The sequence below is a fragment of the Panulirus ornatus genome, chromosome 73 (assembly GCF_036320965.1).
Source record: "Panulirus ornatus isolate Po-2019 chromosome 73, ASM3632096v1, whole genome shotgun sequence".
Taxonomy (NCBI): domain Eukaryota; kingdom Metazoa; phylum Arthropoda; class Malacostraca; order Decapoda; family Palinuridae; genus Panulirus; species Panulirus ornatus.
The window spans coordinates 12,180,484-12,202,209 of record NC_092296.1 but is presented as its reverse complement, the minus strand read 5'-3'; the positions used below and the strand labels follow the sequence as shown (position 1 = coordinate 12,202,209).

Genomic DNA, 21,726 nt, shown 5'->3' with positions numbered 1-21,726 from the left:
ATGAATGCTGAGTAATTCACTAATCTTCTTTTACTTCCCTGATGCAAACCATCGCCTTCAGTACAGACAATCACCAAAAGCTGGGCTCATCTTCACTCCCACCTTATAACATCATACAGTATAGCATCAGAAAATGCATCATCTTATGCATGTTTAATCTGCTTTCACTGACAATATTTTAATGGTACAAACCTTGGTCCTCTTACCTCATCTCAGCTATGGGACAGAAGAGTAGAAGACAAAGAGGCAACATGCCTGGAATAGAAGGCATTAAGGTTGTGTTATTCAGAGTAACACATGACTCAGAAGCATCCAGAGTTACAGATGATGCTACCAGCAATCTGAAATATATGAACACATAATCAGCCTCAATAGGAGAATACTACATTAAATATTGTTAGATCATCCACAACAAGCAAAGCAAAAAATCAGGCAACAAATTTTAATAGTTTTCCCACACATTTGCATGACTAAATCTGGAAACTGTTTTCTTAAACTTAAAATATACAATACTGTAGAAATGGGGAAACAAAGACACTGGTAAAGATGTGATACTAAGTTTATTTACAAATTAACAAAAATCAAACTAAAGTGAGATTAGAGAGACACGAGGGAGCGTGTTGACTGCCCAAGAGCTTATCACTTTCCTCACAGTAGGGAGATGAGTGTAATACGTTATATATTAACATTACATGTGCGGATACATGAGAATATTATGATACTTAGGGATACATAAACTTTCTCTATCTCCCTGCAGGGGGAGACCAAACTGGAGAGGAGTCATATATCCAGACATTCCATTGGCTTCTGCCTGTGGTAGCTGCATGTGGGTGATGTGGGGGCAGGGAAAACGAACCTTAAGCTCCTCTTCCACACAAGCTGTTGTCATCCCTTTGTCACTGGTGTGAGAGGAGGAGTCGGGTGGGTCTGGGACAAGAGTGCTGACTGGCACGGTCGTAGAGGCGGTGGCGAAGGGAATATGATGTAGCCTCAGGAAAAGGTATTTTCTCCAACATACCCTACCATTGGGGAGCTTGATGTGGTAGTTCCAATGGCAAATGATACCTATGACTGTCCCTGCTCTGTCCCATCATTTCTTAATGGGATCTTATATGTGGACAGGTTCACCAGACTTGAGAGGGGGAAGAGAACAGGAGGTACTGTTATAGTAATCCTCTACCTTCTGCAGCAGTGTGAGCTGTCATGCATCACACCCACCTGCTATGTTCTGCCACTTAGCAGTAAAGGAGTGGCTGTATTCTGGCATAGATGTATACAGTGGGTGACCAAGCAGGATCTGAAAGGGTGACTGGCCATCGGGGTGAGGTGGGGTGGGGTGAGGGTTGTGTATCTCCATCAGTTCTCAGGTAACCATTACTGGTGGTCTTGATGATGAGGTGCTTCAATGCTTCATACAGGGTCAGCATGACCATTAGCTTAGGGTAATGCAATGATGAGAAGTGGTGAGTCACATCCCAACACTTGAGAAAGGCATGGAATTTAGAGGTGAAGAACAAATGTCCACCATCCGCGTGGAGACGAACAGGTCCGCCCATCTTAACAAAGAAGCTACAGAAAAGCTTGGTGGTGATATATGATGCAATTTCCCTTCCATACTCACCAACGTGTAGCCATCCAGACAGACGATCGGCATACAGAGAATTGTCCTTGCCTGCATATGGTCAGTAGAGATGTACTCGAAAGGTTGAGGTGGGGACAGGTCAAATATAAATGGCTCCTATACTTTGGGATGGCTGGATGGTCCAGCCTGCGTCGAATGCATGCATGTTCACGATGTCACTCATGATACCAGGCTACCAAATTATTTGCCAGGTATGGCACTTTGTGGCCTCTATACCTCAGGCAGGACAGAACATTGTGGTGAAGTGCGGCTGGAATGACGAGCTGGGTGCCATGCAGGACGAGACCTTCATCAGTAGCCACGCTGTCACATATTTTCCAGAAGTCACAGAGTTCTGCTGGTACTTTTTCCTATCCAAGAGAAAATCTGCAATAACAACATCGTGGAACTGGGCAACGGCTGCATGTGTTTCCTTGATGATGGAGTCACGGAAGTGATTTGGGGCTGCAAAAACACTCCCACTACTCTGGCCATCAGGAAGCTCCACATGAAGTATGTGACATCCACCTACATTTCTAGGTCTGCCACGGTTTGGTCATCCATATATAAAGTAGTGTTCCAGTAGCTTTAATGCAAGAGGTCAGATAATAGTGACAACGGATTTAGTGCGAAAGTCGGTCATGCAAAAGCTAAGGGTATAAATGGGGGCAAAGGGAACTCAATGATGGGAATGGAAATGGTAAACAGCTAGTGAATATTCTTAAACTTGATCGCCATCTCCCGTGTTAGCGAAGTAGCACCTGGAGCAGCCAAAAAAAATGCCATATCACAAGCACATATATACACATGAACACAAGCACTAAAAACATACATATATTCAATTAATTTATCATACATAATCAAAGTTTCCCATGGCAGCAATGTAGTGCCAGGAAACAAAACAAAGAATGGCCCATCCACTCATATATGTATATATAAATATCAGGTGTTTGCTTTGAAGATTATAAATGAGAAATACTTACAAAAACATATGGATTTGAATGTAACATTTATGAACCTGGAGAAGGTTCATGATATATTTGATAGTGATAGTCTATGGAAGGTATTAAGAGTATATGGTGTGGGAGGTAATTTCCTAGAAGCAGTGAAAGGTTTGTATCGAGGAGGTAAGACATATGTACGAGTAGGAATAGAGGAGAGATTGGTTCCCAGTGAATGTCGGTTTGCGGCAAGGGTGCGTAATGTCTCCATGGTTGTTTAATTTGTTTATGGATGGGTTGTCAGGGAGGTGAAAGCAAGAGTTTTGGAGAGAGGGGCAAGTATGCAGTCTTTTAAGGATGAGAGGGTTTGGGAAGTGAGTCAGTTGTTGTTTGCTGATGATACAGCACTGGTGACTGATTCGGGTGAGAAACTGCAGAAGCTGATGACTGAGTTTGGTAAAGTGTGTGAAAGAAGAAAGCTGAGAGTAAATGTGAATAAGAGCAAAGGATATTAGGTTCTGAAGGGTTGAGGGACAAGTTAACTGGGAGGTAAGTTTGAATGGAGAAAAACTGGAGGAAGTGAAGTGTTTTAGATATCTGGGAATGGATTTGGCAGCGGATAGAACCATGGAAGCGGAAGTGAGTCACAGGGTGGGGGAGGGGGCAAAGGTTCTGGGAGCATTGAAGAATGTGTGGAAGGCAAGAACGTTATCATGGAGAACAAAAGAGCAAAAATGAGTATGTCTGAAGGTTAAGTGGTTCCAACAATGTTATATGGTTGCAAGGTGTGGGCTATAGCTAGAGTTGTGCGAAGGAGGGTGGATGTGTTGGAAATGAGATGTCAGGGGACAATATGTGGTGTGAGGTGGTTTGATCGAGTAAGTAATGAAAGGGCAAGAGAGATGTGTGGTAACAAAAAGAGTGTGGTTGAGAGAGCAGAAGAGGGTGATTTGAAATGGTTTGGTGACATGGAGAGAATGAGAGAGGAAAAATTGACCAAGAGGATATATGTGTCAGAGGTGGAGGGAAAGGGAAGTGGGAGACCAAATTGGAGGTGGAAGGATGGAGTGAAAAAGATTTTGAGCAATGGGGGCTTGAACATACAGGAGACTGAAAGGCGTGCAAGGAATAGAGTGAATTGGAACGATGTGGTATACCAGGGTCGATGTGCTGTCAATGCACTGAACCAGGGCATGTGAAGCGTCTGGGGTAAACCTTGGAAAGTGGGTCCTGGATGTGGAAAGGGAGCTGTGGTTTCGGTGCATTACACATGACAGCTAGAGACTGAGTGTGAATGAATGTGGCCTTTGTTGTCGTTTCCTGGTGCTACCTCGTGCGCACGAGGGGGGAGGGGATGTCATTTCATGTGTGGTGCGGTGGCAGCAGGAATGGATGAAGGCAGCATATATGAATATGTACATGAGTACATATGCATATGTCTGTGTATGTATATGTATGTATGGAAAGCATCATAATTTTGCACATCACCAAGTATATTCCTACGAGTTCATGGGGAAAATGAAACACGATAAGTTCAGAAGGGCACTTCTGTGAAATAATCACATAATCCGGGGAGACACAATAGAGAAATATAACAGTCGGCTGATATACAACGATGAGACGTAGCTAGGCCGCCATTTGGTAAACGTGATTGCCCAAGCCCATCTTGGATAATAACATGTTTATCAAATGGCATCCTAGCTACACCTCTTCATTGTATATCAACTGACTGTTATATTTCTCTATTGTGTCTCTCCTGATGATATGATTATTACAAGAAAGTCCACTTGGGAACTTATCATGTTTCATTTTCATCCTAGACTCATAGGAATGTGTATGTATATGTTAAAATGTACAGGTATGTATATATGCATGTGTGGGCATTTACGTATATACATGTGTATGTGGGTGGGTTGGGCCATTCTTTATCTATTTCCTTGTGCTATCTCGCTAACACGGGAGACAGCGTCAAAGTATAATAATAATAGAAAAAAATTATAATTTCTCCCCTATCCCTAGGGACAGGTAAGAAAAAGTACTGCCCACACATCCCTCACATGTCGTAGACGGTGACTAAAGGAGACGGGAATGGGGGGCTGGAAACACTTCCCTCCTTGTATTTTAACTTTCTAAAAGGGGAAACAGAAGGAGTCACACGGGGAGTGCTCATCCTCCCCGAATGCTCAGATTGGGGTGTCTAAATGTGTGTGGATGCAACAAAAATGAAAAAAAAAAAGGAGACAGGTAGTATATTTGAGGAAAGGGACCTGGATGTTTTGGCTCTGAGTGAAACAAAGCTCAAAGGTAAAGGGGAAGAACGGTTTGGGAATGTCTTGGGAGTAAAGTTAGGGGTTAGTGAAAGGACAAGAGAAAGGGAAAGAGTAGCACTAATCCTGAAACAGGAGTGGTGGGAGTATGTGATAGAGTGTAAGAAAGTAAACTTTAGATTGATATGGGAAAAACTGAAAGTGGATGGAGTGAGATGGGTGATTATTGGTGCATATGCACCTGGGCATGAGAAGAAAGATCATGCGAAGCAAGTGTGAGCAGCTGAGTGAGTGTGTTAGTAGTTTTGATGCACGAGACCGGGTTATAGTGATGGGTGACTCGAATGCAAAGGTGAGTAATGTGGCAGTTGAGGGAATAATTGGGGTACATGTGGTGTTCATTGTTGTAAATGGAAATGATGAAGAGCTTGTAGATTTATGTGCTGAAAAAGGACTGGTGATTGGGAATACCTGGCTTAGAAAGAGAGATATAAATAAGTATACGTATGTAAATAGGACACATGGCCAGAGAGCATCATTGGGTTACGTGCTAATGGATAGGCCCATGAAAGAGAGACTTTCGGATGTTAATGTGCTGAAAGGAGCAACTGGAGGGATGTCTGATCACTATTTTGTGGAGGCGAAGGTCAAGATTTGTATAGGCTTTCAAAAATGAGGAGAGACTGTTGGGGTGAAGAGAGTGGTGTGAGTAAATGAGCTTGGGAAGGAGACTTATGTGAGGAAGTACCAGGAGAGACTGAGTATTGATTGGAAAAGGTGAGAACAAACGACGTAAGGGGAGCAGGGGAGGAATGGGATGTAAATATGGAAGCAGTAATGCCTTGCGCAAAAGATGCTTGTGGCATGAGAAGCGTGAGAGGTGGGTAGATTAGAGAGGGTAGTGAGTGGTGGGATGAAGAAGTAAGATTATTAGTGAAAGAGAAGAGAGAGGCATTTGGACGATTTTTGCAGGGAAATAATGCAAATGAGTGGGAGATGTATAAAAGAAAGAGACAGGAGGTCAAGAGAAAGGTGCAAGAGGTGAAAAAGAGGGCAAATGAGAGTTGGGGTGAGAGAGTATCATTAAATTTTAGGGAGAATAAAAAGATATTCTGGAAGGATGTAAATAAAGTGCGTAAGACAAGGGAACAAATGGGAATATCAGTGAAGGGGGCTAATGGGGAGGTGATAACAAGTAGTGGTGATGTGAGAAGGAGATGGAGTGAGTATTTTGAAGGTTTGTGGAATGTGTTTGATGATAGAGTGGCAGATATAGGGTGTTTTGGTCGAGGTGGTGTGCAAAGTGAGAGGGTCAGGGAAAATGATTTGGTAAACAGAGAAGAGGTAGTAAAAGCTTTGCAGAAGATGAAAGCCGGCAATGCAGCAGGTTTGGATGGTACTGCAGCGGAATTTATTAAAAAAGGGCGTGACTGTATTGTTGACTGGTTGGTAAGGTGATTTAATGTATGTATGATTCATGGTGAGGTGCCTGAGGATTGGCGGAATGCGTGCATAGTGCCATTGTACAAAGGCAAAGGGGATGAAGAGTGAGTGCTCAAATTACAGAGGTATAAGTTTGTTGAGTATTCCTGGTAAATTATATGGGAGGGTATTGATTAAGAGGGTGAAGGCATGTACAGAGCATCAGATTGGGGAAGAGCAGTGTGGTTTCAGAAGTGGTAGAGGATGTGTGGATCAGGTGTTTGCTTTGAAGAATGTATGTGAGAAATACTTAGAAAAGCAAATGGATTTGTATGTAGCATTTATGGATCTGGAGAAAGAATATGATATAGTTGATAGAGATGCTCTGTGGAAGGTATTAAGAATAAATGGTGTGGGAGGCAAGTTGTTAGAAGCAGTGAAAAGTTTATATCGAGGATGTAAGGCATGTGTACGTGTAGGAAGAGAGGAAAGTGATTGTTTCTCAGTATGTAGGTTTGCGGCAGGGGTGTGTGATGTCTTCATGGTTGTTTAATTTGTTTATGGATGGGGTTGTTAGGGAGGTGAATGCAAGAGTTTTGGAAAGAGGGGCAAGTATGAAGTCTGTTGGGGATGAAAGAGCTTGGGAAGTGAGTCAATTGTTGTTCGCTGATGATACAGCGCTGGCGGTTGATTCATGTGAGAAACTGCAGAAGCTGGTGACTGAGTTTGGTAAAGAGTGTGAAAGAAGAAAGTTAAGAGTAAATGTGAATAAGAGCAAGGTTATTAGGTACAGTAGGGTTGAGGGTCAAGTCAATTGGGAGGTAAGTTTGAATGGAGAAAAACTGGAGGAAGTAAAGTGTTTTAGATATCTGGGAGTGGATCTGGCAGCGGATGGAACCATGGAAGCGAAAGTGGATCATAGGGTGGGGGAGGGGGCGAAAATCCTGGGAGCCTTGAAGAATGTGTGGATGTCGAGAACATTATCTCAGAAAGCAAAAATGGGTATGTTTGAAGGAATAGTGGTTCCAACAATGTTGTATGGTTGCGAGGCGTGGGCTATGGATAGAGTTGTGCGCAAGAGGGTGGATGTGCTGGAAATGAGATGTTTGAGGACAATGTGTGGTGTGAGGTGGTTTGATCGAGTGAGTAATGTAAGGGTAAGAGAGAGGTGTGGAAATAAAAAGAGTGTGGTTGAGAGAGAAGAAGAGGGTGTTTTGAAATGGTTTGGGTACATGGAGAGAATGAGTGAGGAAAGATTGAAAAGAGGATATATGTGTCAGAGGTGGAGGGAACAAAGGAGAAGTGGAAGACCAAATTGGAGGCGGAAAGATGGAGTGAAAAAGATTTTGGGTGATCGGGGCCTGAACATGCAGGAGGGTGAAGGCGTGCAAGGAATAGAGTGAATTGGAACGATGTGGTATACTGGGGTCGACATGCTATCAATGGACTGATCCAGGGCATGTGAAGCGTCTGGGGTAAACCTTGGAAAGTTCTGTGGGGTCTGGATGTAGAGAGGGAGCTGTGGTTTCGGTGAATTATTACATGACAGCTGGAGACTGAGTGAGAACAAATGGGGCCTTTGTTGTCTTTTCCTAGCGCTACCTCGCACACATGAGTGGGGAGGGGGTTGTTATTTCATGTGTGGCGAGGTGCCGATGGAAATGAATAAAGGCAGACAGTATGAATTATGTATATGTATATATATATATATATATATATATATATATATATATATATATATATATATATATATATATATATGTATATATATATATGTATATATATATATATATATATATATATATATATATATATATATATATATATATATATATATATATACAGGTTTGCGGCAGGTGTGTGTGATGTCTCCATGGTGTTTTAATTTGTTTATGGATGGGGTTGTTAGGGAGGTGAATGCAAGAGTTTTGGAAAGAGGGGCAAGTATGAAGTCTGTTGGGGATGAGAGAGCTTGGGAAGTGAGTCAGTTGTTGTTCGCTGATGATACAGCGCTGGTGGCTGATTCATGTGAGAAACTGCAGAAGCTGGTGACTGAGTTTGGAAAAGTGTGTGGAAGAAGAAAGTTAAGAGTAAATGTGAATAAGAGCAAGGTTATTAGGTACAGTAGGGTTGAAGGTCAAGTCAATTGGGAGGTGAGTTTGAATGGAGAAAAACTGGAGGAAGTGAAGTGTTTTAGATATCTGGGAGTGGATCTGGCAGCGGATGGAACCATGGAAGCGGAAGTGGATCATAGGGTGGGGGAGGGGGCGAAAATCCTGGGGGCCTTGAAGAATGTGTGGAAGTCGAGAACATTATCTCGGAAAGCAAAAATGGGTATGTTTGAAGGAATAGTGGTTCCAACAATGTTGTATGGTTGCGAGGCGTGGGCTATGGATAGAGTTGTGCGCAGGAGGATGGATGTGCTGGAAATGAGATGTTTGAGGACAATGTGTGGTGTGAGGTGGTTTGATCGTGTGAGTAACGTAAGGGTAAGAGAGATGTGTGGAAATAAAAAGAGCGTGGTTGAGAGAGCAGAAGAGGGTGTTTTGAAGTGGTTTGGGCACATGGAGAGGATGAGTGAGGAAAGATTGACCAAGAGGATATATGTGTCGGAGGTGGAGGGAACAAGGAGAAGAGGGAGACCAAATTGGAGGTGGAAAGATGGAGTGAAAAAGATTTTGTGTGATCGGGGCCTGAACATGCAGGAGGGTGAAAGGAGGGCAAGGAATAGAGTGAATTGGAGCGATGTGGTATACCGGGGTTGACGTGCTGTCAGTGGATTGAATCAAGGCATGTGAAGCGTCTGGGGTAAACCATGGAAAGCTGTGTAGGTATGTATATTTGCGTGTGTGGACGTATGTATATACATGTGTATGGGGGGGGGTTGGGCCATTTCTTTCGTCTGTTTCCTTACGCTACCTCGCAAACGCGGGAGACAGCGACAAAGTATAATAAATAATATAAATATATATATATATATATGTTTGTGTGCATATATATATGTATACGTTGAGATGCATAGGTATGTAAATGTGCGTGTATGGACGTGCATGTATATACACGTGTATGTGGGTGGGTTGGGCCATTCTTTTGTCTGTTTCCTTACGCTACCTCGCTAACGCGGGATACAGCGACAAAGTAAGATAAATGAAAATAAATAAACATATAAAGTGCGTAAGACAAGGGAACAAATGGGTACATCAGTGAAGGAGGATAATGGGAAGATGATGAAAAGTAGTGGTGATGTAAGAAGAAGATGGAGTGAGTATTTTGAAGGTTTGTTGAATGTGTTTGATGATACAGTGGCAGATATAGGGTGTTTTTGTCGAGGTGGTGTGCAAAGTGAGAGGTTTAGGGAGAATGATTTGGTTAACAAAGAAGAGATAGTAAAAGCTTTGCGGAAGATGAAAGCCAGCAAGGCAGCAGGTTTAGATAGTATTAGAGCAGAATTTATCAAAAAAGGGGGTGACTGAGTATTGTTGACTGGTTGGTAAGGTTATTTAATGTATGTATGACTCATGGTGAGGTGCCTGAGGATTGGCAGAATGCTTGCATAGTGCCATTGTACAAAGGCAAAGGGGATAAAAGTGAGTGCTCAAATTACAGAGATATAAGTTTGTTGAGTATTCCTGGTAAATTATATGGGAGGGTATTGATTTAGAGGGTGACGGCATGTACAAAGCATCAGATTGAGGAAGAGGAATGAGGTTTCAGAAGTGGTAGAGGATGTGTGGATCAGGTGTTTGCTTTGAAGAATGTATGTGAGAAAACCTTAGAAGAGCAAATGGATTTGTATGTAGCATTTATGGATCTGAAGGCCTATGAGTGAGTTGATAGAGATGCTCTTAACAGCATATGGTGTGCTCTTAAGAATATATGGTGTGGGAGGCAAGTTTTTAAAAGCAGTGAAATGTTTTTATCAAGGATGTAAAGTATGTGTACATGTAGGAAGAGAAGAAAATGATTGGTTCTCAGTGAATGTTGGTTTGCGGCAAAGGTGCGTGATGTATCCATGGTTGTTTAATTTGTTTATGGATGGGGTTGTTAGGGAGCTGAATGCAAGAGTTTTGGAAAGAGGGGCAAGTATGCAGTCTGTTGTGGATGAGAGAACTTGGGAAGTGAGTCAGTTGTTGTTCGCTGATGATACAGCGCTGGTAGCTGATTCGGGTGAGAAACGGTAGAAGCTGGTGACTGAGTTTGGTAAAGTGTGTGAAAGATGAAAGCTGAGAGTAAACGTGAATAAGAGCAAGGTTATAAGGTATATTGTGGGATTAAAGGACAAATCAAGTGGCAGGTAAGTTTGAATGGAGAAAAACTGAAGGAAGTGAAGTGTTTTAGATATGTGGGAGTGGATTTGGCAGCGGATGGAACCATGGAAGTGGAAGTAAATCATAGGGTGGGGGAGGGTGCAAAATTTCTGGGCACGTTGAAGAATGTATGGAAGTCAAGAACATTATCTTGGAAAGCAAAGATGGGTATGTTTGAAGGAATAGTGGTTCCGTTGTGAGGCGTGAGCTATAGACAGAGTTGTGTGGAGGAGGGTGGATGTGCTGGAAATGAGATGTTCGAGGACAATATGTTGTGTGAGGTGGTTTGATTGAATAAGTAATGAAAGGGTAAGAGAGATGTGTGTTAATAAAAAGAGTGTGGTTGAGAGAGCAGAAGAGGGTGTTTTGAAATGGTTTGGTCACATGGAGAGAATGAGTGAGGAAAGATTGACAAAGAGGATATTTGTGTCAGAGGTGGAGGGAACAAGAAGTGGGAGACCAAATTGGATGTGGAAAAATGTAGCGAAAAAGATTTTGAGTGATCACAGCCTGAACATGCAGGAGGGTGAAAGCTGTGCAAGGAATAGAGTGAATTGGAGCGATGTGGGATACCAGGGTCGACGTGCTGTCAATAGATTGAACCAGGGCATCTGCGGTAAACCATGGAGAGTTTTGTTAGGGTTGGGTGTGGAAAGGGAGCTATGGTTTCGGTGCATTATACATGAAAGCTAGAGACTGAGTGTGAACAAATGTGGCCTTTGTTGTCTTTTCCTAGTGCTACCTTGCGCAGATGCGGGGTGAGGGGATTTTCCTCTCATGTGTGGCGAGGTAGCAACGGGAATGAATAAGGGCAGACAGTATGAATTATGTACATGTGTATATGTGTACATGTCTGTATGTGTATATATATGTATATGTTGAGATGAATAGGTATGTATATGTGCATGTGTGGACGTGTATGTATTTACATGTGTATGTGGGTAGGTTGGGTCATTCTTTCGTCTGTTTCTTTACGCTACCTCGCTAACGCGGGAGACACCGACAAAGTATAATAAATAATAAATAAACTATATACATATTTCTATATCTTTCATCTTTCAAACTATTCGCCATTTCCCGCGTCAGCAAGGTAGCATTAAGAACAGAGGTCTGGGCCTTAGAGGGAAAATCCTCACCTGGCCCCCTTCTCTGTTCCTTCTTTTGGGAAATTAAAAAAAAATGAGAGGGGAGGATTTCCAGCCACCCGCTCCCTCGCCTTTTAGTCGCCTTCTACGACACGCAGGGAATACGTGGGAAGTATTCTTTCTCCCCTATCCCCAGGGATATATATATATATATATATATATTTATATATATATATATATATATATATATATATATATATATATATATATATATATATATATATATATATATATATTATTTTATTATTATTATACTTTGTCGCTGTCTCCCGCGTTTGCGAGGTAGCGCAAGGAAACAGACGAAAGAAATGGCCCAACCCCCCCCATACACATGTATATACATACGTCCACACATGCAAATATACATACCTACACAGCTTTCCATGGCTTACCCCAGACGCTTCACATGCCCTGATTCAATCCACTGACAGCACGTCAACCCCGGTATACCACATCGTTCCAATTCACTCTATTCCTTGCCCTCCTTTCACCCTCCTGCATGTTCAGGCCCCGATCACACAAAATCTTTTTCACTCCATCTTTCCACCTCCAATTTGGTCTCCCTCTTCTCCTTGTTCCCTCCACCTCCGACACATATATCCTCTTGGTCAATCTTTCCTCACTCATCCTCTCCATGTGCCCAAACCACTTCAAAACACCCTCTTCTACTCTCTCAACCACGCTCTTTTTATTTCCACACATCTCTCTTACCCTTACGTTACTTACTCGATCAAACCACCTCACACCACACATTGTCCTCAAACATCTCATTTCCAGCACATCCATCCTCCTGCGCACAACTCTATCCATAGTCCACGCCTCGCAACCATACAACATTGTTGGAACCACTATTCCTTCAAACATACCCATTTTTGCTTTCCGAGATAATGTTCTCGACTTCCACACATTCTTTAAGGCTCCCAGAATTTTCGCACCCTCCCCCACCCTATGATTCACTTCCGCTTCCATGGTTCCATCCGCTGCCAGATCCACTCCCAGATATCTAAAACACTTCACTTCCTCCAGTTTTTCTCCATTCAAACTCACCTCCCAATTGAATTGACCCTCAACCCTACTGTACCTAATAACCTTGCTCTTATTCATATTTACTCTTAACCTTCTTCTTTCACACACTTTACCAAACTCAGTCACCAGCTTCTGCAGTTTCTCACATGAATCAGCCACCAGCGCTGTATCATCAGCGAACAACAACTGACTCACTTCCCAAGCTCTCTCATCCACAACAGACTTCATACTTCCCCTCTTTCCAAAACTCTTGCATTCACCTCCCTAACAACCCCATCCATAAACAAATTAAACAACCATGGAGACATCACACACCCCTGCCGCAAACCTACATTCACTGAGAACCAATCACTTTCCTCTCTTCCTACACGTACACATGCCTTACATCCTCGATAAAAACTTTTCACTGCTTCTAACAACTTGCCTCCCACACCATATATTCTTAATACCTTCCACAGAGCATCTCTATCAACTCTATCATATGCCTTCTCCAGATCCATAAATGCTACATACAAATCCATTTGCTTTTCTAAGTATTTCTCACATACATTCTTCAAAGCAAACACCTGATACACACATCCTCTACCACTTCTGAAACCACACTGCTCTTCCCCAATCTGATGCTCTGTACATGCCTTCACCCTCTCAATCAATACCCTCCCATATAATTTGCCAGGAATACTCAACAAACTTATACCTCTGTAATTTGAGCACTCACTCTTATCCCCTTTGCCTTTGTACAATGGCACTATGCACGCATTCCGCCAATCCTCAGGCACCTCACCATGAGTCATACATACATTAAATAACCTTACCAACCAGTCAACAATACAGTCACCCCCTTTTTTAATAAATTCCACTGCAATACCATCCAAACCTGCTGCCTTGCCGGCTTTCATCTTCCGCAAAGCTTTTACTACCTCTTCTCTCTTTACCAACTCATTTTCCCAAACCCTTGCACTTTGCACACCACCTCGACCAAAACACCCTATATCTGCCACTCTATCATCAAACACATTCAACAAACCTTCAAAATACTCACTCCATCTCCTTCTCACATCACCACTACTTGTTATCACCTCCCCATTTGCACCCTTCACTGAAGTTCCCATTTGCTCCCTTGTCTTACGCACTTTATTTACCTCCTTTTTTTTTTTGCTTTGTCGCTGTCTCCCGCATTTGCAAGGTAGCGCAAGGAAACAGACGAAAGAAATGGCCCAACCCACCCCCATACACATGTATATACATACACGTCCACACACGCAAATATACATACCTACACAGCTTTCCATGGTTTACCCCAGACGCTTCACATGCCCTGATTCAATCCACTGACAGCATGTCAACCCCAGTATACCACATCGATCCAATTCACTCTATTCCTTGCCCGCCTTTCACCCTCCTGCATGTTCAGGCCCCGATCACTTAAAATCTTTTTCACTCCATCTTTCCACCTCCAAATTGGTCTCCCACTTCTCCTCATTCCTTCCACCTCCGACACATATATCCTCTTGGTCAATCTTTCCACACTCATTCTCTCCATGTGCCCAAACCATTTCAAATCACCCTCTTCTGCTCTCTCAACCACGCTCTTTTTATTTCCACACATCTCTCTTACCCTTACATTACTTACTCGATCAAACCACCTCACACCACACATTTGTCCTCAAACATCTCATTTCCAGCACATCCACCCTCCTGCGCACAACTCTATCCATAGTCCACACCTCGCAACCATACAACATTGTTGGAACCATTATTCCTTCAAACATACCCATTTTTGCTTTCCGAGATAATGTTCTCGACTTCCACACATTCTTCAAGGCTCCCAGGATTTTTGCCCCCTCCCCCACCCTATGATTCACTTCCGCTTCCATGGTTCCATCCGCTGCCAGATCCACTCCCAGATATCTAATACACTTTACTTCCTCCAGTTTTTCTCCATTCAAACTTACCTCCCAATTGACTTGACCCTCAACCCTACTGTACCTAATAACCTTGCTCTTATTCACATTTACTCTTAACTTTCTTCTTTCACACACTTTACCAAACTCAGTCGCCAGCTTCTGCAGTTTCTCACATGAATCAGCCATCAGCGCTGTATCATCAGCGAACAACAACTGACTCACTTCCCAAGCTCTCTCATCCACAACAGACTTCATTCTTGCCCCTCTTTGCAAAACTCTTGCATTCACCTCCCTAACAACCCAATCCATAAGCAAATTAAACAACCATGGAGACATCACACACCCCTGCCGCAAACCTACATTCACTGAGAACCAATCACTTTCCTCTCTTCCTACACGTACACATGCCTTACATCCTCGATAAAAACTTTTCACTGCTTCTAACAACTTACCACCCACACCATATATTCTTAATACCTTCCACAGAGCATCTCTATCAACTCTATCATATGCCTTCTCCAGATCTATATTAGTGAAAGTGAAAGAGAAGAGAGAGGCATTTGGACGATTTTTGCAGGGAAAAAATGCAAATGAGTGGGAGATGTATAAAAGAAAGAGACAGGAGGTCAAGAGAAAGGTGCAAGAGGTGAAAAAGAGGGCAAATGAGAGTTGGGGTGAGAGAGTATCAGTAAATTTTAGGGAGAATAAAAAGATGTTCTGGAAGGAGGTAAATAAAGTGCGTAAGACAAGGGAGCAAATGGGAACTTCAGTGAAGGGCGCTAATGGGGAGGTGATAACAAGTAGTGGTGATGTGAGAAGGAGATGGAGTGAGTATTTTGAAGGTTTGTTGAATGTGTTTGATGATAGAGTGTCAGATATAGGGTGTCTTGGTCGAGGTGGTGTGCAAAGTGAGAGGGGTTGGGGAAAATGATTTGGTAAACAGAGAAGAGGTAGTAAAAGCTTTGCGGAAGATGAAAGCCAGCAAGGCAGCAGGTTTGGATGGTATTGCAGAGGAATTTATTAAAAAAGGGGGTGACTGTATTGTTGACTTGTTGGTAAGGTTATTTAATGTATGTATGACTCATGGTGAGGTGCCTGAGGATTGGCGGAATGCGTGCATAGTGCCAGTGTACAAAGGCAAAGGGGATAAGAGTGAGTGCTCAAATTACAGAGGTATAAGTTTGTTGAGTATTCCTTTTAAATTATATGGGAGGGTATTGATTGAGAAGGTGAAGGCATGTACAGAGTATCAGATTGGGGAAGAGCAGTGTGGTTTCAGAAGTGGTAGTGGTAGTATGTAGCATTTATGGATCTGTAGAAGGCATATGATAGAGTTGATGGAGATGCTCTGTGGAAGGTATTAAGAATATAGGGTGTAGGAGGCAAGTGGTTAGAAGCAGTGAAAAGTTTTTATCAAGGATGTAAGGCATGTGTACATGTAGGAAGAGAGGAAAGTGATTGGTTCTCAGTGAATGTAGGTTTGTGGCAGGGGTGTATGATGTCTCCATGGTTGTTTAATTTGTTTATGGATGGGGTTGTTAGGGAGGTGAATGCAAGAGTTTTGGAAAGAGGGGCAAGTATGCAGTCTGTTGTGGATGAGAGAGCTTGGGAAGTGAGTCAGTTGTTGTTCACTGATGATACAGCGCTGGTGGCTGGTTCATGTGAGAAACTGCAGAAGTTGGTGACTGAGTTTGGTAAAGTGTGTGAAAAAAGAAAGTTGAGAGTAAATGTGAATAAGAGCAAAGTTATTAGGTATAGTAGGGTTGAGGGTCAAGTCAATTGGGAGGTAAGTTTGAATGAAGAAAAACTGGAGGAAGTAAAGTGTTTTAGATATTTGGAAGTGGATCTGGCAGCGGATGGAACAATGGAAGCAGAAGTGAATTCCAGGGTGGAGGAGGGGGCGAAAATTCTGGGAGCCTTGAAGAATGTTTGGAAGTCGAGAACAGTATCTCGGAAAGCAAAAATGGGTATGTTTGAAGGAATAGTGGTTCCAACAATGTCGTATGGTTGCGAGGCATGGGCTATGGATAGAGTTGTGCAGAGGAGGGTGGATGTACTGGGAATGAGATGTTTGAGGACAATATGTGGTGTGAGGTGGTTTGATCGGGTAAGTAATGTAAGGGTAAGAGAGATGTATGGAAATAAAAAGTGTGGTTGAGAGAGCAGAAGAGGGTGTTTTGAAATGGTTTGGTCACATGGAGAGAATGAGTGAGGAAAGATTGACTAAGAGGATATATGTGTCACAGGCGGAGGGAACAAGGAGAAGTGGGAGACCAAATTGGAGATGGAAAGATGGAGTGAAAAAGATTTTGAGTGATCGGGGCCTGAACATGCAGGGGGGTGAAAGGCGTGCAAGGAATAGAGAGAATTGGAACGATGTGGTATACCGGGGTCAACGTGCTGTCAATGGATTGAACCAGGGCATGTGAAGCGTCTGGGGTAAACCATGGAAAGTTCTGTGGGGTCTGGATGTGGAGAGGGAGCTGTGGTTTCGGTGCATTATTACATGACAGCTAGATACTGAGTGTGAACGAATGGGGCCTTTGTTGTCTTTTCCTAGCGCTACCTCGCACACATGAGGGGGGAGGGGGTTGTTATTCCATGTGTGGCTAGGTGGCGATGGGAATAAATAAAGGCAGACAGTATGAATTATGTACATCTGTATATATGTATATGTCTGTGTCTGTATATATATGTATACCTTGAGATGTATAGGTATGTATATTTGCGTGTGTGGACATGTATGTATATAAATGTGTATGTGGGTGGGTTGGGCCATTCTTTCGTCTGTTTCCTTGCGTTACCTCGCTAATATGGGAGAAAGCGACAAAGCAAAATAAATAAAATATAGATATATTTATCTAACATTATAATTTGTCGCTGTTTCCCGTGTTAGCGAGGTAGCGCAAGGAAACAGACGAAAGAATAGCCTAAGACAACCACATACACATGTATATACATACACGTCCACACCATATATATACATATCTAAACATCTCAACATATACATGTATATATACATAGACACATACAAACATACACATGTACATAATTTATATTGTCTGCCCTTATTCATTCCCCTCGCCACTCCGCCACGCATAAAATGACAACCCCATCCCCTTGCATGTGCGTGAGGTAGCAGTAGGAAAAGATAAAAAAGGCCACATTCGTTCACACTCAGTCTCTAGGTGTCTTGTATAGGCACCAAAACCACAGCTCCCTTTCCACATCCAGGCCCCACAAAACTTTCCATGGTTTATCCCAGACGTTTCACATGCCCTGGTTCAATCTATTGATAAGATGTCAACCCCGGTATACCACATCATTCCAATTCACTGTTTTCCTTGCACGCCATTCACCCTCCTGCACGTTCAGGCCCCGATCACTCAAAATCTTTTTCATTCCATCTTTCCAGCTTCAATTTGGTGTCTCACTTCTCCTCGTTCCCTCCACCTCTGACACATATATCCTCTTGGTCAATCTTTCCTCACTCATTCTCTCCATGTGACCAAACCATTTCAAAACACCCTCCTCTGCTTTCTCAACCACACTTTTTATTACCACACATCTCTCTTACCTTTTCATTACTTACTCAATGAAAACACCTAACACCACATATAGTACTCAAACATCTCATTTCAAACACATCCATCCTCCTTTGCACAACTCTATCTATAGCCCATGCCTAGCACTCGTACCACATTGCTGGAACCACTATTCCTTCAAACATACACATTTTTGCTTTCCGAGATAAAGTTCTCACCTTCCACATATTTTTCAACGCTCCTAGGACTTTTGCCATCTCACCCACCCTGTGACTCACTTCCACTTTAATGGTTCCTTCTGCCACCAAATCTACTACCAGATATGTAAAACACTTCCCTTCCTACAGTTTTTCTCCATTCAAACTTACCTCCTAATTGACTTGTCCCTCAACCCTACTGTACCTAATAACCTTGCTCTTATTCACATTTACTCTCAGCTTTCTTCTTTCACACACTTTACCAAACTCAGTCACCAACTTCTACAATTTCTCATCCAAATCAGCCACCAGTACTGTATCATCAGTGAACAACAAATGACTCACTTCCCAAGCTCTCTCATCCAGAACAGACTGTATACCTGCCCCGCTCTCCAAAATTCTTCCATTCATCTACCTAACAACCCCATCCGTAAACATATTAAACAATCATGGAGACATCTCGCACCCTTGCTGCAAACTAACATTCACTGAGAACCAATCACTTTCCTCTCTTCCTACTCATACACATGCCTTACATCCTCGATAAAAACTTTTCACTGCTTCTAAGAACTTCCCCCACACACCATATATTCCTAATACCTTCCATAGAGCATCTCTAACAACTCTTATCATATGCCTTCCCCAGATCCATAAATGCTACATACAAATCCATTTGCTTTTCTAAGTATTTCTCACATACATTCCTTAAAGCAAACACCTGACCCATACATCCTTTACCACTTCTGCAACCACACTGCACTTCCCTAATCTGATGCTCTGTTTCATGCCTTCACCCTCTCAATCAATACCCTCCCATATAATTTACCAGGAATACTCAACACACTTATACCTCTGTAACTTGAGCACTCACCTTTATCCTCTTTGCCTTTGTACAATGGCACTGTGCAAGCATTCCGCCAGTCCTCAGGTACCTCACCATGAGTCATATATACATTAAATAACCTTACGAACCAGTCAACAACACAGTCACCCCTTTTTTAATAAATTCGACTGCAATACCATCCAAACTTGCTGCCTTGCTGGCTTTCATCTCCCGCAAAGCTTTTACTACCTCTTCTCCGTTTACCAAATCATTTTCCCTAACCCTCTCACTTTGCACACCACCTCAACCAAAACACCCTATATCTGCCACTTTATCATCAAACACATTAAACAAACCTTCAAAATACTCACTCCATCTCCTTCTCACATTACCACTACATGTTATCACCTCCCCATTTGCCCCCTTCACTGATGTTCCCATTTGTTCCCTTGTCTTACGCATTTTATTTACCTCCTTTCAAAACATATTTTTATTCTCCCTAAAATTTAATGATACTCTCTATCCCCAACTTTCGTTTACCCTCTTTTTCACCTCTTGCACCTTTCTCTTGACCTCCTGCCTCTTTCTTTTATACGTCTCCCAGTCATTTGCATTATTTCCCTGCAAAAATTGTCCAAATGCATCTCTATTCTCTTTCACTAATAATCTTACTTCTTTATCCCACCACTCACTACCCTTTCTAACACCTCCTACGCTTCTCATGCCACAAACATCTTTTGCGTAAGCCATCACTGCTTCCCTAAATACATCCCATTCCTCCCCCACTCCCCCTACGTCCTTTGTTCTCACCTTTTTCCTTTCTGTACTCAGTCTCTCCTGGTACTTCCTCACACAAGTCTCCTTCCCAAGCTCACTTACTCTCACCACTCTCTTCACCCCAACATTCTCTCTTCTTTTCTGAAAACCTCTACAAATCTTCACCTTCACCTCCACAAGATAATGATCAGACATCCCTCCAGTTGCACCTCTCAGCACATTAACATCCAAAAGTCTCTCTTTTGCGCGCCTATCAATTAACACATAATCAATAATGCTCTCTGGCCATCTCTTCTACTTACATACGTATACTTATGCATATCTCTCTTTTTAAACCAGGTATTCCCAATCACCAGTCCTTTTTCAGCGTATAAATCTACATTCTGTTCATCATTTCCATTTACAACACTGAAAAACCCATGTACACCAATTATTCCCTCAACTGCCAACTCACTCACCTTTGCATTCAAATCACCCATCACTATAACCCGGTCTCGTGCATCAAAACTACTAACACACTCACTCAGCTGCTCCCAAAACACTTGCCTCTCATGATCTTTCTTCTCACTACCAGGTGCATATGCATCAATAATCACACATCTCTCTCCATCCACTTTTAGGTTTACCCATATCAATCTAGAGTTTATTTTCTTACACTCTATCACATACTCCCACCACTCTTGTTCAGGAGTAGTGCTACTCCTTCCCTTGCTCTTGTCCTCTCACCAACCCTTGAATTTACTCGCAAGACATTCCCAAACCACTCTTCCCCTTTACCCTTTAGCTTCATTTCACTCAGAGCCAGAACATCCAGGTTCCTTTCCTCACACATACTACCTATCATTTCTTTCTTTCTCATCTTGGTTACATCCACACACATTTTGATACCCCAATCTGAGCCTTCGAGGAGGATGAGCAATCACCACTTAACTCCTTCTGTTTCCCCTTTTAAAAAATTAATATATATATATTTTTTTTTTTTTTTTTTTATATACTTTGTCGCTGTCTCCCGCGTTTGCGAGGTAGCGCAAGGAAACAGACGAAAGAAATGGCCCAACCCCCCCCCATACACATGCACATACACACGTCCACACACGCAAATATACATACCTACACAGCTTTCCATGGTTTACCCCAGACGCTTCACATGCCTTGATTCAATCCACTGACAGCACGTCAACCCCTGTATACCACATCGCTCCAATTCACTCTATTCCTTGCCCTCCTTTCACCCTCCTGCATGTTCAGGCCCCGATCACACAAAATCTTTTTCACTCCATCTTTCCACCTCCAATTTGGTCTCCCTCTTCTCCTCGTTCCCTCCACCTCCGACACATATATCCTCTTGGTCAATCTTTCCTCACTCATTCTCTCCATGTGCCCAAACCATTTCAAAACACCCTCTTCTGCTCTCTCAACCACGCTCTTTTTATTTCCACACATCTCTCTTACCCTTACGTTACTTACTCGATCAAACCACCTCACACCACACATTGTCCTCAAACATCTCATTTCCAGCACATCCATCCTCCTGCGCACAACTCTATCCATAGCCCACGCCTCGCAACCATACAACATTGTTGGAACCACTATTCCTTCAAACATACCCATTTTTGCTTTCCGAGATAATGTTCTCGACTTCCACACATTTTTCAAGGCTCCCAAAATTTTCGCCCCCTCCCCCACCCTATGATCCACTTCCGCTTCCATGGTTCCATCCGCTGACAGATCCACTCCCAGATATCTAA

The 21,726-nt window shown here is 42.7% G+C and overlaps 1 protein-coding gene across 1 annotated transcript in view; it reads right to left on the bottom strand.

The window, feature by feature from the left end:
- Nucleotides 1–202: 202 nt before the first annotated feature.
- Nucleotides 203–21,726, bottom strand: part of spn-E (spindle E) — a 504,859-nt gene continuing 483,335 nt past the window's right edge. Inside the window, exon 18 of the mRNA XM_071660992.1 lies at nucleotides 203–341. Within this exon, the coding sequence (XP_071517093.1) occupies nucleotides 203–341 (139 nt within the window). The remainder of the gene's footprint in view (nucleotides 342–21,726) is intronic.